Source organism: Castanea sativa, chromosome 12, assembly GCF_040712315.1.
Source record: "Castanea sativa cultivar Marrone di Chiusa Pesio chromosome 12, ASM4071231v1".
NCBI lineage: Eukaryota > Viridiplantae > Streptophyta > Magnoliopsida > Fagales > Fagaceae > Castanea > Castanea sativa.
Window position 1 is genome coordinate 39,698,983 of NC_134024.1, and position 21,614 is coordinate 39,720,596.

Here is a 21,614-nt window from a genome sequence, read left to right on the forward strand (position 1 = left end):
TGATGTTATGGACTGATGCCATATTCAATGTCATCAGGATTTTCTTCTTTCTTACTTTTTTTGGGTGATAAGTGGGTTTAAATGCCTATTGATTTGGTCAGTGACTCAGTGCCCTGTGTACCATGTTGGCAAGTTCTGCTGTTGTTGATGCCAGGAACCTGGTTTCAACTTGGAATAACCAACTGATCAATTAATTCTATCGGTAACTTTCTATGGAGACATCTAGGGTTCAAATTCCCCCTCTCCCAATATTGAATTACCAAAAATGATGTTATACATAAGGACTGATGCCATATTCAATATCATAAGGATTTTCTTCTTTCTTACTTTTTTTGGGTTTAAATGCCTATTGATTTGGTCAGTGACTCAGTGCCCTGTATACTACGCTGGCAATTTCTGCTGTTATTCATGCCAGGAACCTGGTTTTCAATTTGTAACCACCAACTGATCAATTAATTCTATCATTAACTTTCTATGGAGATCCTATTTCTTAATTATGTTGTTTCTCATGGGATATATCAAATATTGCTGTTGGAGAATATTAGTGACTGCCATGTTTAAAATTTTTGAAGTCATTCCTTGAATAAAAATATCTAAAAGTTTGATATATATATATATATATATATATGTATATATAATTAGTTAGTTAGTTCTTTGCCACCTAATTGACAGTTCCTACGAAAATGGACCTTTGGTTATCCATTTCTTTTTTGTAGTGCTTATCTTTCAGTTCAATTATACTCTTACCTATTCATTTTTCCCCTCTTTCAGGTCCCCAAGGGCCACAAGTGCAGAAGGTTCTAGAGAGCTTTACTGGCCAACATACTGTACCGAATGTCTTTATTGGTTAGTTGTACTTTTGTAATGCTTAACATTTAATTCTAATACTTCTAGAATATACTTTTTATTTTTTCTTTTTCTTTTGGTTTTTCTTCTCCTGAACAACATGGTGATTACTGCTTCAATTTATTTTTGAAATGGATAAAAGTATACGTTTGCATTGGCTGTTTTAATATGCACAAATGTAGGGGTGTTTCCCATATGGAATTTGAAAAATGGTAAAAGCATAATTTCCAATATAATAAGCTATGTCACTGTGTATATTCTTGAATTGTGCAAGTTTAACTTAAGGATTCATGTCCTATTGCTGTTGTGACTGCTTCCTTTGACTGCAAGACATGCAGATTTATAAAACTTGTCAAGCATATCCTGAGAATATACCATTCTCATAATTGGATTTTTTGTCTTGATGAAAGATAGTAATCAGTTTTAGCGGTCAAAGAGATCGCTTACCTCACATCTGGTGACAACATGATTTGAGTTGAAGATTCCATGAACGTGGAAGGGTTTGGCTGCCTATGGTCACTCCAAATCTTCACTTTCTCCCCGTCATCAATCCTCCACTTTACCTGAGATAAGATCGCTTTCACACCCCAGATACTCCTTGATGCATTTCCTATTTTCGCTCTAAGGATTAGTTATGGAAGTAACTTCCTCTAAAGACCTTATGAAATTAGCTTTGTTTGACCTGTGTAAGTCTCCACTTTTGTTTTGCAAGCATAGCTTGATTGAACTGTTGTATATCTCTGAAGACTTTAGGGTGCACATTCTGTCCCAACTTCATAACTGGGATTTAGTAGTCATGATTTTGTGTTTTTAAAATTTTTCTTAATGCATGTATTCATTTTAGATACATCTGTTGTTCCAAATCTTATGTCCAGTAAGTTCAACTCAAATTGAAATTTGGACCTTGAAAATTTAGCTTTATGTGTACTGATTTGATGGATCCATTTGGTAAAGGGGATGCTTCCAGAACCTGTCAGGATGCAGCCTAGTGGTTGGACTCTTGGGATGAGCTGTAAACCCAGACATCTTGGGTTTGAGTCCCCACTAGGAGAACAGTTCTGGCAGGTAGGTCATGTATCCGTGGTTTACTCCTCAGGGTTGTGTCAAAGGGCTCTACCTTGATGAGTTTCCATTCCATAAAAAAGGGGGATGCTGCTAGAGTGAAACACACTGGACAGCAATATTTTAGACTGCTATCCAGTCAAAGCAGGATCTGGAAGTGTATATACTACGTAGACACTCAAATAGTCTCACCTGATTGTCTCTGGAATTTAAAACATAGAAAAGATAAAATAACAACCAACAGAGGACAGCCTTAGTAGCTAGTGCCATTGAATATTTGGCTGTGTTAATGACTCTTTTTAGGGTTGTTGGAAGCAAACTCAAACGTAGTTGCAATTTGTTTGCTGGGAATAAGTTGAATCAGTTCACAGTTGGACAGCTAATGTATGAGGGGTTCAGGCTTCTATAACTTGCCAAATTCTAAAAGAAACTGGGAATTGAAGTTTATTTATCCCTAGTAAAATGGTTCGACATTTGAGTGCAAAATGAATTTAATATTTCAAAAAATAAAAATAAAAATGAAAATGAATCTTAATTTATTTTACGATATATGGGGTCATCTGATTTAGAAGATCATAAAAAAATCTGTTGACCATGAATGTAAGGCCATAGATATTGTTCTGTCTTAACTCTTAAGTATTATAATTATTGAATATTACATTTTTTGTTTTTAGATGATGCTTTTTCGTTCAGAATATTTGGCAAATTATCCATTGCAAGATGTTTATCTCAGTTTGTCCTTCAAATTACGTCCATTGTTGTGATCTTACAAGTCAATACAAGATGAGCTATGACTTTCTTCTGATGGCCTTTGTTCATAAATAAAGAATGCAATGATGATTACCCCATTGTTTTTGATCCCTCGCCTAATAACAGTATCATTGAAGATATGACATCAATCATGACAATTTCCAATTTAAAAATGATGCCAGAAAAAATATTTTAACAATGTGAAAGCATCAGTTGACAACGTAAGACCTGATGTTGTTTATGCATGTTTCTTTTCAAACTAGTAACTATTCATTTGATGATGGGAAAATTATCAGAGCCATTTAGAAAAGATATGATTTAATGTTGGTTTTGAAGCAATAATTAGTTTTTCTTATGCTGTATTTTCTATAACGGATTTATTTGGATATTGATATTATTGAAAATAGATACTTATTCTTACTGTTATCCATGACCAGGGGGCAATCATATTGGCGGGTGTACAGGTACAGCTTTTCTTCCATTATCTTTTACCCATTGGTTTATGTAGTTGAGTGTTGTCTCTCCTCCTTTGTAGGGGGGAAGTAAGGGGTTCAAAACCTTGTGTTTTACTTATTGGTTTAGGTAACAGTGTATGATTATTAAAAGGAAAAGGAAGAAGGAAAATACATTCTTCATGCTTGTCTTTTATACAATAAACATACAGGTAAATATATCTGACAGTTAATATCATAACATTCACCTTTTCTCCCCTTAGCTTTTTCTATAATGTTCCTGAAATTCATCTTATATCTTCGATAAATTCATGGATATAGTGGCCACCCAAATTAAAATTTTCATTTATTTACTTCCTAGTGATTCCCAAATTCTTGGCCTGCAACTGCTTATGCATCAATCTATTTCATGTTGACCACACTTCTATATTTCTGGCATTACATTTTGGCACCAACAATAATCTATGTTTGTCATTCTAATGACTGCCATAGATTTGGATTACACTAGTTAAAAGAATTCTCTCAGGGTTTTTATTTTTATTTTGGAGAGAGAGGGGGTGGCGTGAGGTTTACATGTATATTTCTTACATAAAAGACAAGTATGAAGAATGTCTTCTCCTCTTTCTTCTTCTTCTTCTCCTCCTTTATTTTATTTTCTTTTTTATACGTTTGTTTCTTTTTATAATGTAGACACAGTGAAGCTGTACCGAAAAGGTGAACTCGAACCTTTGCTATTAGAAGCTAATACTAAGAATACAGAGAGCTAGTCCCTCGGACATGTAGTCATTCAAAGAACCTGTTCTTCATGCCAACCTGGGATTTCACAAGAAAACATATCACATTTCTGTCTCTGCAAATATCATGAATTAGATTTACAGTGAACCTTCTTAGCTAGTAAATTCATATAAAATCCTGAAGTTCTGGCAGTTGATGAAGGGTATGCGCATCTAAATGCTGAGGGTACCTGTGGGTGTGGTTGGAACTGTACATTTATTTGAATGTAACTTTATTACTATCCCCTCCAACCCCCCGCTCACTCCCCTTTTTTTCTTATTTCGATTGCTTTGTTATTTTATTTCTTATTTTTGGTTTTTAAGTTACATTCCATGTTTTGGAAGTACCAAATAGTTTAATGAGGAAATAACTGTGCTGAGATTTCGGAAGTGAGAAATAACTTGGGGTCATGAAATTACTGAGCTTCTTATGGATTCACTGATATCCATATATCTAAAGATGGATGAATAATTGTAAGGGTATAAAGAGAATGGTCTGGAAAAAAAAAATCATGTGATTTTTAGGAACCGATTACTCTAAACTAAGTTACAAAAGATGGATAAATTTTCAAGCAATGGCAACCTGAGATCATTTCTGCTACTTCAATGTGCAAGGAAACTTGGAACCTGTATTGGAAATGACAAAATATGAGATTTATGTTTTTGGTTGTTAGATTATTTAGGAAAAAGGGGTGAAATTTATGAACTGCAAATTGAAAACACTCCACAATTTTTGTTTTACAACAAAAAAAAAGAAGGAAAAATCAATTTATTTGGCTCTCATAATATATCTAGAAATTGGTCTCATAGTCATCACTCGCCTGTTTTTAGTGAGAATAAGAAAAAAAAACTACATAATAGCAAGCCTCTACATGTAGAGCAGAATTGTACATCTAGTAAAATGCCAGTCACAATGCCCTGTCTTTTGCACTCAGCCATGCAAACTTATTTGTAGAATAACGAAACTTGAGAATTAGATTCAGAGAATGAGAGAACACAAGCTATTGAATTAGAAACCAAGCTGATGCTAGTAATGTTTGATGTTTATGATGCTGCTGAGGAGAGCAAGTATTCTCTTGTTCCCTTGAAATATGTTGACAGTGCATTGCGATCAGGTAGGCTCTCTTTAACCACTGGAATCTCGTTGAAGTTTTTGATCCATGCCTGTAAACGAGGGAAGCTATTATCTTCCAAGACTTTGACCCCAGCTGCTTGTTCCAGAAATTCCAGAAAGCAAGCTATCCACCCAAAAGCTATGTTGACCAATCCTATTTTATTGCCACCAAAATACTTCTTTTCACCAAGACCATGCTCTTCTAGGATTCTCAGAAGTTCTTGCACTTCTTTTGTGGCTTTCACTTGTTCTTCTCCACAAGTTACATAGAAGCTTAAAAAGATTTTCATCTAAATCACATAAAGCATCAAGTTGAAAGAGGTAGCACTCCATCTTATCTGGGTTTGGAAAAAAAAATCTTTGTTGTTCAGACTTTTTTTGTGTGCAAAGACAATCACCTTTTATGATTTTCTCCTTTTTTGGCATCTTTAGTCAAATGACATTTGAAAGAAATACTTTTGAAACTTACAAATGTATAAAAGAAAGTAAGATTTGTAGTGAAGGAATGCTAAGAACATGATATTTTTAATAGCTTCACAAGTTGCTGGTATGACATATTGTGATTGGAACATTACTTTCACTTTAATTTATCATTTGACATCACTTTTATTATGCATTAGTCACTACAAAACATGTCAATAATTGTAAAAAATTATATCATAGACTTATTGTTTGTAGCCCAAAAACAATAAATAAGAAAAGAAGTTATAGTTGTGATTTTATGCAAGCTAATCTGAATTATTATTAGTAGTAGAATTACCTTGTCCTCTCCAAACTTAGTCCAGAACCGAGCCACAGCTCTCTCATGAGGATCATCTGGAAGCAAGGGGTTCTGTGGCCACTTCTCTTCAAGGTATTCGAGAATGACAGTAGATTCCGGGATGGGTTTCCCACCATGAAGAAGCACAGGAACCTTCTTATGCACTGGGTTGTACTTCAAAAGCAATTCAGTCTTGTTAAATATATCCTCTTCTAAATATTCATATTTGATACCCTTGAGTTTCAGAGCCCATATAACTCTGTAAACATAACCACTAGGCCAAAATCCTATTAACTTTACTTCTTCCATTCTTACTCAGATTTTCTGTCTTCCTGCCCGAGTGAGTTCATATATAACTAGTCAAATTGATTCCCTGGCTTTATCTACAAGCTTATGGTTGGTCAATTAGAATAAGTATTTGTTTATTCATCAAATTAAAAAATAAAAAATTTGGAAGATGTCATTTTTATTGATCTATTGTTGACTAAAGGTCAGGTTCACTACTGTACAAATCATTCTTTATTTTGCAAAAAATGAAATTACGTTTTACTAGATAAATTAGGTTGGATGCCTTGAAAACACTGATAAAAGCAAGTTTACTTTGAACTAGTTGCGAACTTGCGCGTTGCGCATGATAATTATTTTTATGGTAGTTTTATTAAAATTTTTATACAATTTAAACTAATTTAATAAAGAGTAATGTACTTTGTAATTATATTTTTATTTATTATAAGAATAATCATAAATGTATGGGTTCCAGTTAGCTCAACTGGTAAAGTCTCTGATGATTGTATAAGAGATCTGGGGTTCAATTCCTGCCTACACCAAAAACTGATTGGTGTCTTAATCTGATGATAAAGAGCGATCATTAAGAGCGGACGCTATAGGTTGAAACTCTCTAAAAAAAAAAAGAAAGAATAATCATAAATGTAATATAGGAGTGCAAGAAAATTTGAAGGAGAAGAAGGGAAGACTTAAGAATTTTTGCCATGCTTGGTTTTTATCTTTCACATGTCATGCCTCTTGATCTAGTTTACTTTTAATAACAAAGAGAGGTGAAGATATTTCCAGTGGTATGAAAGTGAAACTTTTGGCATCTCAGTCCACATGTTAGAAGTCCTTAAATTCCACGAGAGAATGTTCAAATCTGATGGCATAATAAGATTTACATATTTTTGTCTATTTTCTTAGGAGAAAAAGAGAGAATTGAACGAGAGAATGTTCAAATCTGATGGCTTAATAAGATTTACATATTTTTGTTTATTTTCTTAGGAGAAAAAGAGAGAATTGAAGATGGGATTAATTCACTTACAGGCCAATTTTACTCTAAACAGAAGCTGATCAGACTGGGATGGGCTGAATTTGATGGATGTATCAAAGTGTAAACTTTCCTACAAGTTAAATATAGGTTGTATGTGACTTCTTTCATGATGCATACCCAATTAAATCCATACCCAGTTAATTAAATCCATACCCACTTACCCCATATCAAGATGCTTAATTAGGTGTGTGATTTAATCAAATTGGGGTTGGCTGTTGTTCGTTTTGCATATTTTGAATATGTTACATGTATCACTTATTTTACATGTGTTTATCTTTTTGGTATTTGCATCGACTTTTATTCATGCTAGTCGCAAACCCATGCGTTGCGCGTGATAATTTTTTAAGTAAAATACTATTTTAGTCCCTAGACTTTATAAATAGTTTTTTAAAAAAATAAAAAATAGTTTTATCATATTTTTCATAATCTTGTCTATAACGTTTTTAAATTTTTTTTTTTTTTTTTATCATTATCATATATTTATTAGTTAATGATTTGCATAACATAGACATTAAATAAGAGGAAGAACTATTCATTAAATTTTTTTAAGTCATGGTGTATGAAGATTATGATTATATATATATATATATATATATATATATATATATATATATATATATATATATATATATATAATGTAAGTGCACAATTTGTACCCGAACCCAAAACGAGTGATGGGCTCAGGCCCAAAAAACCTTATACAATGAAATTTGTAGAGTATGAGTTTGAAACCTAGGATAGGGATATTGGAAAGTTGATAAACAAGCTAGAATGCCGCAGCCTATACCAGGTTCAAATGAATGTGACAAAAAACCCTCCTTGAACGTAAACCAAAGACAATTTGTATAGCCTTTCTTTCTTTAAGCAAAATGTTACAATTTTTGGTTTTCAAAAGAGAATCCCCCTCACTTTTCTTCCTCTCTCGTCTTCTTATATCCCTCTTCTTCTTCCCTGTTTCATCCACGTGTAACACAGATCTTTCTCCTGGATACTTGTCCCACCCATCACTTTCTTAAAGTCTTCAAAATCATAGCTGGAAGGTTGAATACTACTATTAAGAGGTCATTTATCCATTAATGCGGTCAGATAGGTAGATGTAGGGCCTTTAATGTGGTGGTAGCAGCTTTTTCCTCAGATATTTCTCCAACGTTCCTGCTTCTAATGGGTGCTTGGATCACGCCTTTACCCAGCAGACCTTCCAGAATTCGGTCTTTAAGCCCTTTAGCAAGTCGCATGGCCTTTACTGGGCCTGTCCGAGGAGATATTCCACCTCGGACTACTCCTCGGACCATTGTAGTGCGGACTAACCTGTGGGCCCAAAAAACTCTGAATTTGAATAGACTTATATCAACTAACCAGGCCCAAGGCCCAAATGTGCCTTCAAGCATTTTTACCCCCCACAATATATATATATATGGGTTCAAGTTACACCTGGTGTAACTCTTATAAAGTTACACTTTTTTAACACCTTAAATTTGTAAGTAATCTAATGGCTAAAAAAAAATCATTAAATGCTATTACTTTCCATCTTATTCATAATTAATACTAGTATTTTCTCTCTCTCCTTATTTATTGTTTTTTGCTTGATTTGAGGGTAAACTGCCATTTTAGTTCATTTTTTATTTGAAAGGGAGAACAACAGCCTTTGCGTTGAATGTGCTTTCTGCTTATTCTAGTGCTCGGGTAGCTTGGAGGGCCATTTCAGAATGGAGTTGAAGGCATGTCATAGCCATCTGAAAAAGAATGAACTGAATCATTCATGTGGGCATGGATAAAATTTTAAACAATTCCACAGTAGATGAAATAAACAAAATAAGAAGGAAAAAAAAAAGGTTTTCCTAAAGTGCTAAACTTCTATCATATCACAGGAGTTACATAAGCATTGTTTCAGAATATGTTCTCAATTTTGCAGAAGTAGAGTTCTTCAATTTTCTTAGGGTTAATCCAAACATCACCGTGTAACCAAAAAGGACATATATTAGCTAGCATTCAAGATTAGAGTGAATGATTGATTCACGAAGCATAATAATGATGAAAGCTAACTTTTCGGAAATGTGTTAGAAGACAAATTAATAGAAGTTGTTACAAATGGTATCAGCAAAGAAATTATTTTTGCAAGTCCATTTCACAATGTTAATTATAGCATATTCCTTACTACTTGACTATTAGCTTCGGCAAGATCTACAAGTTCAACACACAGGCAATACTATCCGCAAGAAAGAGATGGTGAAAATGAAAAATACAAGCACAAATTTTGAGCCTCTATGGTGAAGTAACTTCAGCTAAGTGCTTGGAAATAGTAGTTAATTTTTTATTTGATCGATTAAGAAGAACAAGTTCATTTTTAATTAGACTAGAACTAACTTTTTTTTTTTTTTTAAAGAGTTGACTGGAACTAATTGGTTGTGAATCCATTGAATTTTCTCCTTGTGCTTGATTACTTTTTTTCTCCCGTGTGATCAATTAGAACCATATTCATTTTAGTTCAAAAAAGCTATCCAATGTAAGTTGTTAGCCGTATAGTTTTTTGTCTCTGTATAGTTCTCTTTTCCAAGTATAGAAACGTTAGTCGTTAAAAATGGCAATGTGCCCTTTAATCAAGTGAAAATAAATAAATAAGGAGAGATAAATTGCTAGTATTAATTATGAATGAGGTTGAAAGTAATAGCATTTAATGATATTTTTTTTAGCCGTTAGATCACTTACAAATTTACGGTGTAAAAAAGGTGTAACTTTACAATAGTTACACCAGGTGTAACTTGAACCCATTATATATATATATATATAAAAGGTTAAATGAAATGTTAAAAAATAAGATTATAAAATTTTTCAACTTTATTTCTAATATAATTTCTATATTACCGAAGAACATCTCATTTTTAGTTATGATAGGAAATATAATTTCTCTAGTTAGAGTTTGATTAGTTTTAAGTATAAATTTTGTATGATTATATTTAGTTGTTGATTACTGATTTAATTAAGTGAATGTCATGGTTGATTTTATTGCACTATAAAGTTTTCAATGTCCACTGTATAGCCATCTCTATTTTATTTCTTACTTCTCTTGACCACCTTTTTATTTTCCAAATAATGGTTATTAATTGATGTTTAATTTCATTTTATTTTTCTTCCTTCATTATTCTTTATTACTTTGTATGTTCCCTTGCTAGCTGTTTTTATGGTTATCATTAAGAAATAGATATCATGGATGACTTAAATAGGTGTCGATGTAGTTATGCTAGTGGTATGTCAAAGGGTTATTTTTTCCTTCCGAATTTTTAAGGAAATATGAAAGGCATTTCTCTAGTTAGGTGTCAATCAATTAAGATATCCATAATATATTAACGGAAGTAATAATGAGCCTTAAATATTTTTTAATGTATGAAGTGGTTAGGCTAGTGGTATGTCAAAGTTTTTGTACAAAATATTTAAAAAATAATTCCAAGCAAATGTAAAAGACCCTTTTTAAGAAAAAGAAAAAGAAAAAGAAATTGTGGCTTTTTGAATTGTAGAAATATGATTGTTTTAATTACCTTGTTTATAGATTTCATTATTAAGTTATAAACATCTAAATTAAAGTAGATGAATATATAAATGCAAAATTATATGTAAAGTTACAACCGCACAAGATAAATATGTATAGATAATTTTTTTTTATTCATAAATCATTATTTCATTGTTTACTTATAAATATCTAAACTAAAGTTTTTTTTTTCTGAAAAAAAAATTAAAATAGACGAATATGTAAAGGTAAAATTATATAAAAAGTTAAAACTACCCAAGATGAATGTTTAACCACTAGTAGATATGTGTTTTTGAAGACTAAAAGTATATTTGATTGCTTTAGTTGGAACTATATAATTATGCAAATATTGTTGTGAGTAGTTCCGTCATTTGTAAATTATCAAGTTTGGTGGCCTTATAAAACAGATATTTCATTTTGTAAAAAATTTTACATGAACTCTTCTTTTGTGACAACTTTTTTTTTTCTTTCTTTTTGCCGAAACAATTTAAGAATATTAAGACTTAAGTTAACACATATGGTAGTTGTAGAACACATCAATGATATGAAAAATAGAAACGTTTAAATATTTAAAAAGCATTTTTAGTAGATTGTAATGTAAAACATATTTTTCTTAATATTTTATGTAACTTTTCCCTTAAGATCAATATTGTTGGCATCTTTTAAAGATGATACATAATATTTTTGAGAAGAAGAAGAAGAATTAGAGACGATGCTAACACATAACATAAAATTATTAAGTTTGTGTTATTTAAATTTGTGCAAAAAAAAAAAATAATGTATCTATGATAAAAGTTTTTATCTAAATGATATATAGTAGTTCATATTTTTTTAGTCTTGATTCAAAAAGTTCATTCTCAATAGGCTTTTAAGGCTGCAAATTGCTCAACCTATAGGCCTAGACACATTCAAAGAGTGCTATCTAAATTATAAATTATATGACCCTTTATCATACAAATATTTTGATTCCCCCAATGTATGGTAAAGGAAGGCAGGTTTGTGTCTAGTCATTTTTCTTGATTTGTGCTACATAATCTAATAGTATAGAGGATGTGAATGGATTTAAATGTTAAATAAAATAAGAGAAGAAAAAAGAGTAAAAATAAAATATATAACAATAAACATCAAATTATCCAAGTCATTCTATGTAATATAATAACATTATATTATTATATATTATATGTATAATGCAGTAGGATAATATTTAATCAAAGAGAATATAAAAGATAACAACTTAAAACACAAAACGAAATTGCATCAGCCCAAAGTAGAATTCTAATTGACACAAAAATTAATCAACCTAAACAATTGATGCAATAAAAAAAATCAAACAAAAAATAAAAACAAATTGAGAGAGAGAGAGAGAGAGAGGTAACCTTTTTTTTTTATGAGAAAACTATGCATAGAATGAAAAAGAAAATGTCAAATTTATAGTAAAATGTTGAGAATCAGAAGAGTTAAAATAAATGAAGATAAAAAGGTAGAGAAAGAATGATATTAAGGTAGAAAGTAGTGAGGAGATGAAGAGGTAAAAGGAAAAGAGAGTTTTGGAAAATTAATAATAAAAATAATGGTTAAAAGATATTTTAATTTTTAAATAATGGTGTTTTTAAGTCACCTTAAATGAGAAAAATGTTTAAAAAATATATGTAAAAAGTTGGACCTAAAAAATGATGATGTGACTGCTGATGTAGCTCAACGTGAGCGTAGCAACATTAAATGCTACGCTTTAACTTATAGTAATATATAGATAGATGGTGGATCAAGATTCTGTAATGTAAAATGAATGATGCTAGGATAGAGAATTTTATTAGATTAGTGACATTAATTTGTAACACCTATATGATAAAATTTGTAATATTCCTACCATCGTTTAAAAATTGATTCAAAAGGTTTATAAATTGATATTTTACCAATTACAAAAATAAACTAATATTTTTATATTGCTGAAGTGGCAGCAACGTGATTCAATGCTACATCAATCTATAGTCTACTACTACAAATTTTACTTATGTAAGATTTACAAAATGGTGTAACAATAAAAATGATTGATAACACATTAATCTCTAATATTTTTATAGTAAAGTTAATAAGAACTTTAGCATTTTCACATCATTATCCACTGAAGGAGTAAATTTGTAGCAATAGTACTGCTCATAGACTCAGTCATATACCATGGATGGCCAGCTATTCTGATTTTTTTAATATGACACGCAGTGTGTTATCCACTCAAGGATTTCAAACACTGACGACAAAGCCTAGGAAAAATAAAACACAGATTATTCTAACTTCTATATACCACAATACATTCGTATCATATTATTTTAAAAATCAAAGTTTTAGGTTAATATAACAGGTTAGGTAAGGGCAGCTAACTATTAGTGCCAGACTAAATTTCTGAACACATATAAGGTCTTAATTTAAAATTGAGGGTACTACTATCCTAGAAAATATGTTCAAATTTAAATAGTGGGTTGGACCGTTAGGTGCTTCCTGAAACCTTCTCTACCAGATGATTTTGTAATTTTTATTTTATTTATTTATTTTTGAGAATCAATATGATTGCTGTATTGTTAAAAAAGAATTTATCATTCCTCATAAAATAATTCTTTTGAGGCATTTCATCCTAAATAATTCTTTAGCAAGTAACAGACTAACAGTTGTTTTTCTTCAGTTTCAATATATTATAAAAGATTGAATTACAATTTATATCTTTAAAATTTAGGAAAATTTTGATTTTATTCTCTAAAATCTACAATTTATATCTCCATGAACCCGTCAAGGCCCAAGCGAAGCACCTCATATCACTGAGTGATCCTTACAAGCTTTACCAAATTCATACGCTTCTTGTAACCGGCCAGCACGCCCTAAAAGATCAACTATAGTTGCATAATGTTGTCCTCTTGGCTGAATTCCATAATCTTTGGTCATAGATGAGAAATATGCCCAACCCTCATCAAGCAAACCTCCATGGCTGCAAGCAGAAAGAACTGAAAGGAAAGTAACATAATTTGGTTCGAAACCCCTACAACTTTTCCATGCTGACCATAGCCAGAGATTAAAGCAGTCCGCATAACAACATTCCTATTTAAAGACTTGTCAAATACCCAATGCCCATCAGATAAACTACTGCATTTAAAGTACATGTCCATAAGGGCACTATTGACTACCACATTTTCCCTAATTTGACACTTGATCATGACATCATGGGCCTGTTTCCCATGCTCGAGTGTTGCTAAAGTGGCATAAGCTCTGAAGACTGATGCAAAGGTATACTGGTCTGGTATAAAACCAGTCTGTTTCATCTTGTAATAAAGATTTACCCCACTTCTTCAAGCCCCTTTTGCACATACCCTACAATCATTGCATTCCATGAAACCAAGCTTTTCCCCTGCAAATTATCAAATAGAACGTGAGCAGTTCCTAGATCCCCTGATTTCACATACAATATCAACAATTTAGTCTTCAAATACTCATTGGGATCATATCCAACAACAACCGTTAGTGCATGGATTCTTCTCCCCTTCTTATACTCTTTCCTAAATACGCATTCCTGCAATAGAAGAGCATAGGTTCTTGGTTCCACTTGCACTACCATAGTGCACAACAGCCCCTCAGCTTCCCTCAATCTTCCCAAAATACAAAGACCCTCTAATTTTTTTATCCAATTGGAGTTGGCTCTTGTAAGGCTCAACCTGAAAGCTGGTGATAATCACATTCCATCAATTGAACCAGTACATTGCCAAAATCTACTCTTTCCCAATTCTAAAAATAATATATGCAATTACGCATGCCAATTCCATCAAACCTTGAGCTTTACAAAAATCACATTACATACATAAGTCTGTATATAGTAATGGAAAATTCCATTCAAATTGCCAAATATTCAAATTACCCAATTCACTATTCAACCTAAGGATCTCACATTTGGCACAGAAAATAATACTACCCACCAAATAAATGCAGCATTTTATCAACAACCTGCATGAATTCAAGCTTAAATTCATATATAAAAATGCATGAAAGAATGGAAAAATTCCATTCAGACGGTCAAATATTCATAATACCTAATTCACCGCTGAATCTAAAGATCTCATCTTTGGCACAAAAACAATACTGCCCCCGCCCACCCAAAAAAAATGATCAACAACCTGCAAAATTCAATCATAAAGCATACATAAATATGCATATAAAAGCAGCATAATTCCAATCAACACTACTACGCCTAAGACATCTCATATGTGGCATAATAACAACATTGTCCACCGTAAAAGCAACAATCTTAAAAACAACTCACGTAAATGCAAGCTCAAAATCAATTACAATACATAAATTTAAAAAGGGAACTTTTCCATACAAATAGTTAAACTACCCAATTCTGCACTGAACCTAAAAGATCTCATGTTTGACAGTTGATACTAAAACAACACCGACCACATAAAACGGGCTAAAAAAAAAACACCATCCACCAAAACGAGCTAAAATTTTATCCACAACCCACATAAATTTCAAGCATGTATATAACACACATAATGAAAGTAAGTAAAACTAGTGAAGGTTCACAAACCTGCCATTGCAGCTCTCAGATTCAATTCTGTGAAGAAGGTTGGGGGGTTTTCCGTCAAACATGGGGCCAACGATCACGCGAATCTCTCCAGAAGACGCAGGAGGGGTCAGCAGCTCCACGTGCACACCACGACTTTGGATTGAATGAATGGAACAAGTAGGAGAAAAGGTTGTGGGTTTTAGGGGAAGGAAAATTGTGTGGTTGCATGGAAAGGATTAGGGGAAGGGGGGAAATGGGGTTTGAACTATATACATCAGACATTCTACTACATAATGGTATGTTTTCAAGTTTCAACAATAATTTTGCTAATCAGCAAATGCAAAATCTAATTGTTAGGAATACACTACATCATCTTTACCCATGTCTATGCATAACAAAATTATTAGCAATCCATTACATAACCTTATCAGTGGTTTATAGATTTTGATAGATGTGTTTTACACCTTTTTTTTGTTTGTTTGTTTGTGGTAAATATACAATTTTACCCCTTTGATGCCAAGTTTCCTTTACATTTATAACTTCTCCAATTGGTAATTACTCTACGGCGACTGTAAACAAGATAAAATGACTTGAGTTTATACAAAGTTTCAATAATCTGGGTTTATGCCTCAAGCTAGGCGGTAAGAACAATAACCTTACAGTTTGGGATCCATTTAATCCTAGGGAAAAGTAATTGCACACACCTCTATGTATTTTTTGTTACTATTTCAACTCTGAAACTTTAAGTTGGTTCTAATTTAGCTCAATTAAAGTCTCTTATTAAAATTGAAGTGAAGGAGATTCTCTTTTCTTTTTTTTTTCTTTTTTTTTGATCACAGGAGATTCTCATATTTGATCTAACAACGTACTAGGAAAAGTACAAATAATGTTAACTATAACTATCAACAAAAATAATAATAATAATAATAATGTTAACTATTCTGCTATGTGCTATCAAGGCTTTCTTGATTTGAAACTAGAATAGAGATACAAGACAACATACAAAATACAAAAGTGAAAAAAGAAGTTTTTGTCATTTGACTTCATCATTGAATATGTTACACAAACTGTATGAAACTTCCACAACAACAACAGCCAAAAAAAAAAAAAAAAAAGGGTAACAAGAAGAAGAAATCTCATCATCCTCAGTTTGCAAAATGCCCAAAACATCTGAAAACTTGGGCCTTCGAAAAGGGCTCTGACCCTGTGCAATCTGTTTCTTTCTTTGTTTGTTTATACAATGTCATTATTTTTCTTTTACTCTAAGGCAAGCCGTTGTCCTCTTCTTTTGCTAGGTTTCCTCTATCCAGAGTTGGCCAATATCTTCTCTATTCTCATGGTATCTGAGGATGCACTAGAGAGCCCTCTCCTAGTGAACCCAACTGCATAGAGCCCACTATTTCCTTGCCACCCATTTGGAAACGGTGCCTTTGGAAAACTATTCTTGGAGAAAATTCACCTTCCTGTATATAAACCAATACAACATTAGCCTGTTTGTGCAGACAAAAATATCAATTATAAAACAATCATAGAAGGAAGCTTCTAACCAAAAGCTCAGAGTCTGACATTTTTTAGCATGTAAATCAACTTAACAACTTCCTTATTCTTTTGTTAAAAAACCAACCATCAAAACCGCCCTTCAAACACCCAAAAAATAAGATAGACAGAGGAAATAGAAACCTTCTTGCCTGAAGCCAAGAAGGGACATTGTGGTGGTATCCAGTAGCAAGTAGCCATTTTCCCCTAACTGAATCAATATCAAGCTTTTTGCCATTTACAAGCTCAACTTGGTCACTTAAGAACTTCTTGATATCAAGAACCACCTTAATGGCACCAGATTTGATTTTGTCCAATGCACAAATTTCCAACACAGGAGTCTTCCCCTTAGTGTTCTTGAGCTGCATTGGCCAAACTGCCGACCTGCTCAACCTGTATTTCTCAATGTTTCCAAATACTAACCATGATGGAAACAAGAGGAGCTTGTCAAATGTCAACTAGCCAAAGGGGTAGCACCATTTCATCATTGGAACCGCCAATTCAAATGTAGCTTTTCCACAAAATTCTCTTGGCAAGACATGCAGTAGCGAAACAAAATAAATGCCATCAGAATGTTGGTTAAATGATTAAATTTACTATTTTATAACAACTCAAGCTTTTCGGACTATTAGAACAAGTGGTCCTAAGTCCAAACCCTATCTTAAGCTAGCATTACATGGAATTAATTAATAGTACTCACCGAGCTACAAGCCCGCCAAGGATGGAAAGGCACTGTAGTTGCAAAGATTAAGGGAAACTTCCACGCCTAAATTTCCACACTGCACAACTAGTACTTGCACTCACAAAGTATGCAAGTGTGTAGATGAATTGAATAAAAAAACTAACAAAATAGCCTAATACAACAAAAATCCAAAATCATATTTTGTTAATAAATTCCAACTAACCTAATGCAACAACAACCAAGCCTTGTTACCAAATTATTTTGAGTCAACAATCATGGATCCATTAATATAGAGTGACTAAATTTTACGCGGCTACCTACCGCAACCCTCTTCCTTTTTCCGGGCTTGGGACCGGCTGTGAACAAAACATATGGCACTAAGCACCAACACAGGCGGAGTTAAATTTTTCTAACCTAATACGCATTGAAATTTTAAAATCATTCAAAACTTATTCTACCAAATACCATTAAGATAGCATTAGCTATGATGTTGAAATTGCAGTCTTTATGGGCATTGTCATTTTAAATCAATAGGTTAATCCAATAGGGTTCTGCAGTACAATATCTTACCTCAAATAAACTGTATATAGAATGAAATCATTCGCATTTCAAAAATATTAAGTTCTAACTTCCAACCACATGGTCCATTGTAAAATGAAAGAAATTCAGACACAGATATAAGAAGAGCCACTAGTAACAAGCTGTGCCACAGGTAATTATTTAAAGAATAGTCCAAACTTGAATAATAACAAAAAAATAACAGATATTGACAGCATCACCAACCATAGGAGTTTAAATTCAGCATACGACACTACCTCTACCACATAGAAATTATTAGAAACACATTAACAGGAAATTATAGAAACATATAGAAAACTATCAATTGAGAAGGAAAAAGATTGAGAGAAAGGGGGAAGAACAAAAGAATGGGAAGATTTTATATTAAACAATTATATGGTAAACCAGAATTTAAAAAAAATAAAAACAAAAAACAAAAACAAAAACAAAAACAAATATGCTACCAAAATCTGTTGATAAGTAATTCTATTGCCGACCAAAACTAGTCATTTACATGAAGGCTAAACCTCAAAACAGAATCCAGCATGCAAATACAAATATCCTACCAAAACTTTTTGATAAGTGATAACTAATAGTAATACTGACCAAAACTAGACATTTACATCAAGTATAAACCTTAACACAGAATCAGTAAGCGAATAAAAATACCCTACCAAAATTTTTTGACAACTGTACTAATACCAACCAAAACTAGACATTTACACGAAGTCTAAACCTTAAAAACTCACTCCAATAAGTGGTATAAGTGGCATACTGTTAAAGAGCCTGCTAAAATTTCCCCAATCCAAGCTGATCAGCATCATAACCAAAACCCAGCACTGAATCTGTGTTGCCAACAGGATCGTTTAATAGAGCCATAATTTCATACATAAGATTTTCATTTTCTGAACAGTCCAGCAAGTTCTCCTGTCCATTATCCCCAAAATAGTTTGTAGAGTCATCCTTAGCTTCTGTGACAGGATAATACAGAGTACCCTCATCAGCACAAAACTCAGACACACCAGTAGACTCACCCTCGGCCTCTGTCCCCACCAAACTTGGCATGTTGGCTTCAGTGACAGGATAATACAGTGCATCCTCATCAGCACAAAACTCAGAAGGGTTTGCAGCAGTTGTGGATTCAGATCCCACAGGACTTCCCATTGAATAAGGGACCGATTCAGAGGAAGTCCAGCAGCAATCCTTCACAGATTCCATTGGGGATGTGCGACTTGTGATATCTGGAAAGTTAAGTCGAGCAGAGGAACCATACATTGTTGAAGCAGCTTTGTCATATGCGGACGCAGCATCAATGGCAGTCTCAAAAGTCCCTAGCCAGAGTTTTTTTCCACCATTTGGCTCACGAATCTCCGCAACCCACTTACCCCATGTCCTCTGCCTAACCCCTCTGTAATGGCACAGTGAGTTTTCGGGTCCTCCTTTTCCTTTCACACAACACCCTTTCTTTGACCCTTTGGCTTGAACTTTAGGAGCCCCACAAGTCGCAATCTGGGCAGTATTTTTTTCTTCCCACTTCGCCAGTGTCTCAGCCACAGAGTCTCTACTATTCTTCCTCTTCCTCTTCTTCTGATCAGGATTGTCCATGACCATGTGAAACCTTTCCAGACAATTCCAATAATGCACCCGCTCAACAAAAATTCCAGAAACACCAAGACTGAAGTAACAACGTGGAATTTCCCAAATCACAAACCCTCTTGCAATAAATCAAATCCCACAGCAATCAAAAACCCCAAACGGAAAAGGAAACTGAATTTCCTAATCTGAAAGTGAAACCTTTCCAGACAATTCCAATAATGCACCTGCTCAACAAAAATTCCAGAAACACCAAAATTGATTGAAGTAACAACGTGGAATTTGCCAAATCACAAACCCCCTTGCAATAAACCCCACAACAATCAAAAACAAAAACCCCAAACGGAAAAGGAAACTGAATTTCCTAATCTGAAAAAACACAAACACTTTTACATCAAACCCCAGAAAATTCAAACCCTAAAAAAATAATAAAGAAAAACCCAAACAGAATATTTCCCCCACAATCAATGAAAAACCCAATATGAAACCCTAATATTCAAGTAGCAATACTGAATTTTTCAAAAGAATCAAAACAGAAAGGAAAAAAAAAAAACACAAACCCCAGAAAAAAAAAAAAAAAATCAAACAATAAAGAAAACCCAAAACGGAAAAGAAGAGTATAGTCTAGAAATTGCTTTAAAAAAGAAGGTACCTCTGAGTCTGAGTCAGAGTCAGAGTCAGTGGAAGAAGACAACAAAACCTCTAGTGTGTTGTAAATTGCAGTGTTTGTTTCTGACCAAAACGAGTCGTTTCGGTTTCTCCTTGATGGGGGCGTGTTTGTGTTTGAGAGACAGAAAGAGAGAGAGAGAGACAGCTTTCTTTGGTCCCAAGTTCAGAGACAGAGAGCTTTTTGAAGAAAGAGAAAAAGAGCCGTTATGAATCTAAGGTATTTATAGGGTTCCCGCTTGCTTTTTTTATTTTTTATTTTTATTTTTTTTAAGGCTGAATATTTCTTTTATTTATTTAACATATTTCTTATGTGATATTTTGTACCTCATCAAAAAAATACTACTATTTAAAATAAAAATAAATTCTTGAAACTGATTTTAGTTAAAGTAACATTTTAATTTTCTTGAACTTGAGTAATAAAGTTTTTTTTTTACGTAAATCACCTTAAAAATTATTAAATTAATTGTCATTTGTTTCCTAAAAAAATAAAAATAAAACTTAAAAATGAATTGATCAAAAGGAAAAAAATCATTTCATAAAAAAATTGTCAAAAATCATACTATACAACTTGTGATACATTTGCTGATATATAATAAATGGCAAAATCATTCCATCTTTACCGGCCTTGAACAGTCTTGATATTATAGATTCAAACATAAATATATCATTATGTTTACATAAATTGCTAGAATTTTCACCGATCATTTCCAATGTAAATAGATTAATTTCTATTCGAGAAAAGTTTTTCTAGTTTTATTTTTATTTTACTGAAAGTGTGTTAAAATATACTTATACTTTGAAAAAGTGAGAAATTTTTTTTTTAAAAAAAGTGAGGCTTCGAAAAGCTGTACTTAAAGTCCAAAGTTAAAAGCTAATGTCAAACTCGCCCTAAGTGTGAGTCTGAGAATTGTTGAAAACAAAATTCTTTTTTATTTTTGTCTCAACTTTGTTTTGTGTTCATATAATCTAATTTTTAGTTTTTTTTTTTAATAAACTAGTTTTTATTTTTTTTTTTAACACATTTAACTTAGAATGTACCAAAAACTATATCTTTTGAAAATTACTATGCAAATAACTTACCAAAAAATAAACATGTCTCAAACAAACACTGCCTTGTCTGACATTTCATTTAAAACATCATAAAGGGTCCTCTGATGCCATCTCATTAGTCATTAACCAATTCATATGCTGAAGTTAAACAACCTTCTTGCAAAGTCGACGATCAGTATGTTAAACCTAAGAGACGTCAGAGACACATTGCTATTTTATAGCAAAGCAATCATACATTACAGCCTTGGCTTTATCAAACCATGCACTAGTCACAATGTCACATACCAATCAATTAAGGTATTGACAAGCACAACATTTGGAGCTGGCACTTTGTTGAACAATGCCCTTGCTTCCTCAACTTGCCTCATTCTACACACTA

The 21,614-nt window shown here is 32.7% G+C and overlaps 3 protein-coding genes, 2 long non-coding RNA genes and 1 pseudogene across 6 annotated transcripts; 1 reads left to right on the forward strand and 5 right to left on the reverse strand.

Moving 5' to 3' along the window:
* Positions 1–791: 791 nt before the first annotated feature.
* LOC142618528 (uncharacterized) lies at positions 792–4,181 on the forward strand. The gene is made up of 3 exons (XR_012841308.1): positions 792–846; positions 3,096–3,122; positions 3,801–4,181. It is a non-coding gene; the product is annotated as an uncharacterized LOC142618528 (long non-coding RNA).
* A 462-nt stretch (positions 4,182–4,643) lies between these two features.
* On the reverse strand, positions 4,644–6,111 carry LOC142620953 (putative glutathione S-transferase). The gene is made up of 2 exons (XM_075794275.1): positions 5,758–6,111; positions 4,644–5,287 (listed from the first exon to the last, which is right to left on the reverse strand). The coding sequence occupies exons 1-2, from the start codon at positions 6,064–6,066 to the stop codon at positions 4,928–4,930; spliced, it is 669 nt and encodes a 222-aa protein (XP_075650390.1). The 5' UTR covers positions 6,067–6,111; the 3' UTR covers positions 4,644–4,927.
* Positions 6,112–13,301: 7,190 nt separating this feature from the next.
* On the reverse strand, positions 13,302–14,368 carry LOC142618379 (pentatricopeptide repeat-containing protein At4g16470-like; annotated as a pseudogene).
* Positions 14,369–14,521: 153 nt separating this feature from the next.
* Positions 14,522–15,521, reverse strand: LOC142618380 (uncharacterized). The gene is made up of 3 exons (XR_012841276.1): positions 15,169–15,521; positions 14,669–14,752; positions 14,522–14,582 (listed from the first exon to the last, which is right to left on the reverse strand). It is a non-coding gene; the product is annotated as an uncharacterized LOC142618380 (long non-coding RNA).
* Positions 15,522–16,141: 620 nt separating this feature from the next.
* Positions 16,142–17,760, reverse strand: LOC142621127 (putative indole-3-pyruvate monooxygenase YUCCA9). Of its 2 annotated transcripts, XM_075794438.1 has the most exons (3): positions 17,384–17,760; positions 16,836–17,209; positions 16,164–16,610 (listed from the first exon to the last, which is right to left on the reverse strand). In XM_075794438.1, exons 2-3 carry the CDS (start codon positions 17,049–17,051, stop codon positions 16,482–16,484), a joined length of 345 nt encoding a protein of 114 aa, XP_075650553.1. In that variant the 5' UTR covers positions 17,052–17,209; positions 17,384–17,760; the 3' UTR covers positions 16,164–16,481. The 2 variants fall into 2 exon arrangements, 1 of the variants encoding a protein (XP_075650553.1); XR_012841707.1 differs by having other exon boundaries at positions 16,142–16,610; positions 16,828–17,760.
* Positions 17,761–18,467: 707 nt separating this feature from the next.
* On the reverse strand, positions 18,468–20,333 carry LOC142621218 (dehydration-responsive element-binding protein 2C-like). The gene is made up of 2 exons (XM_075794536.1): positions 20,169–20,333; positions 18,468–19,743 (listed from the first exon to the last, which is right to left on the reverse strand). Exon 2 carries the CDS (start codon positions 19,532–19,534, stop codon positions 18,713–18,715), a length of 822 nt encoding a protein of 273 aa, XP_075650651.1. The 5' UTR covers positions 19,535–19,743; positions 20,169–20,333; the 3' UTR covers positions 18,468–18,712.
* Positions 20,334–21,614: the final 1,281 nt, after the last annotated feature.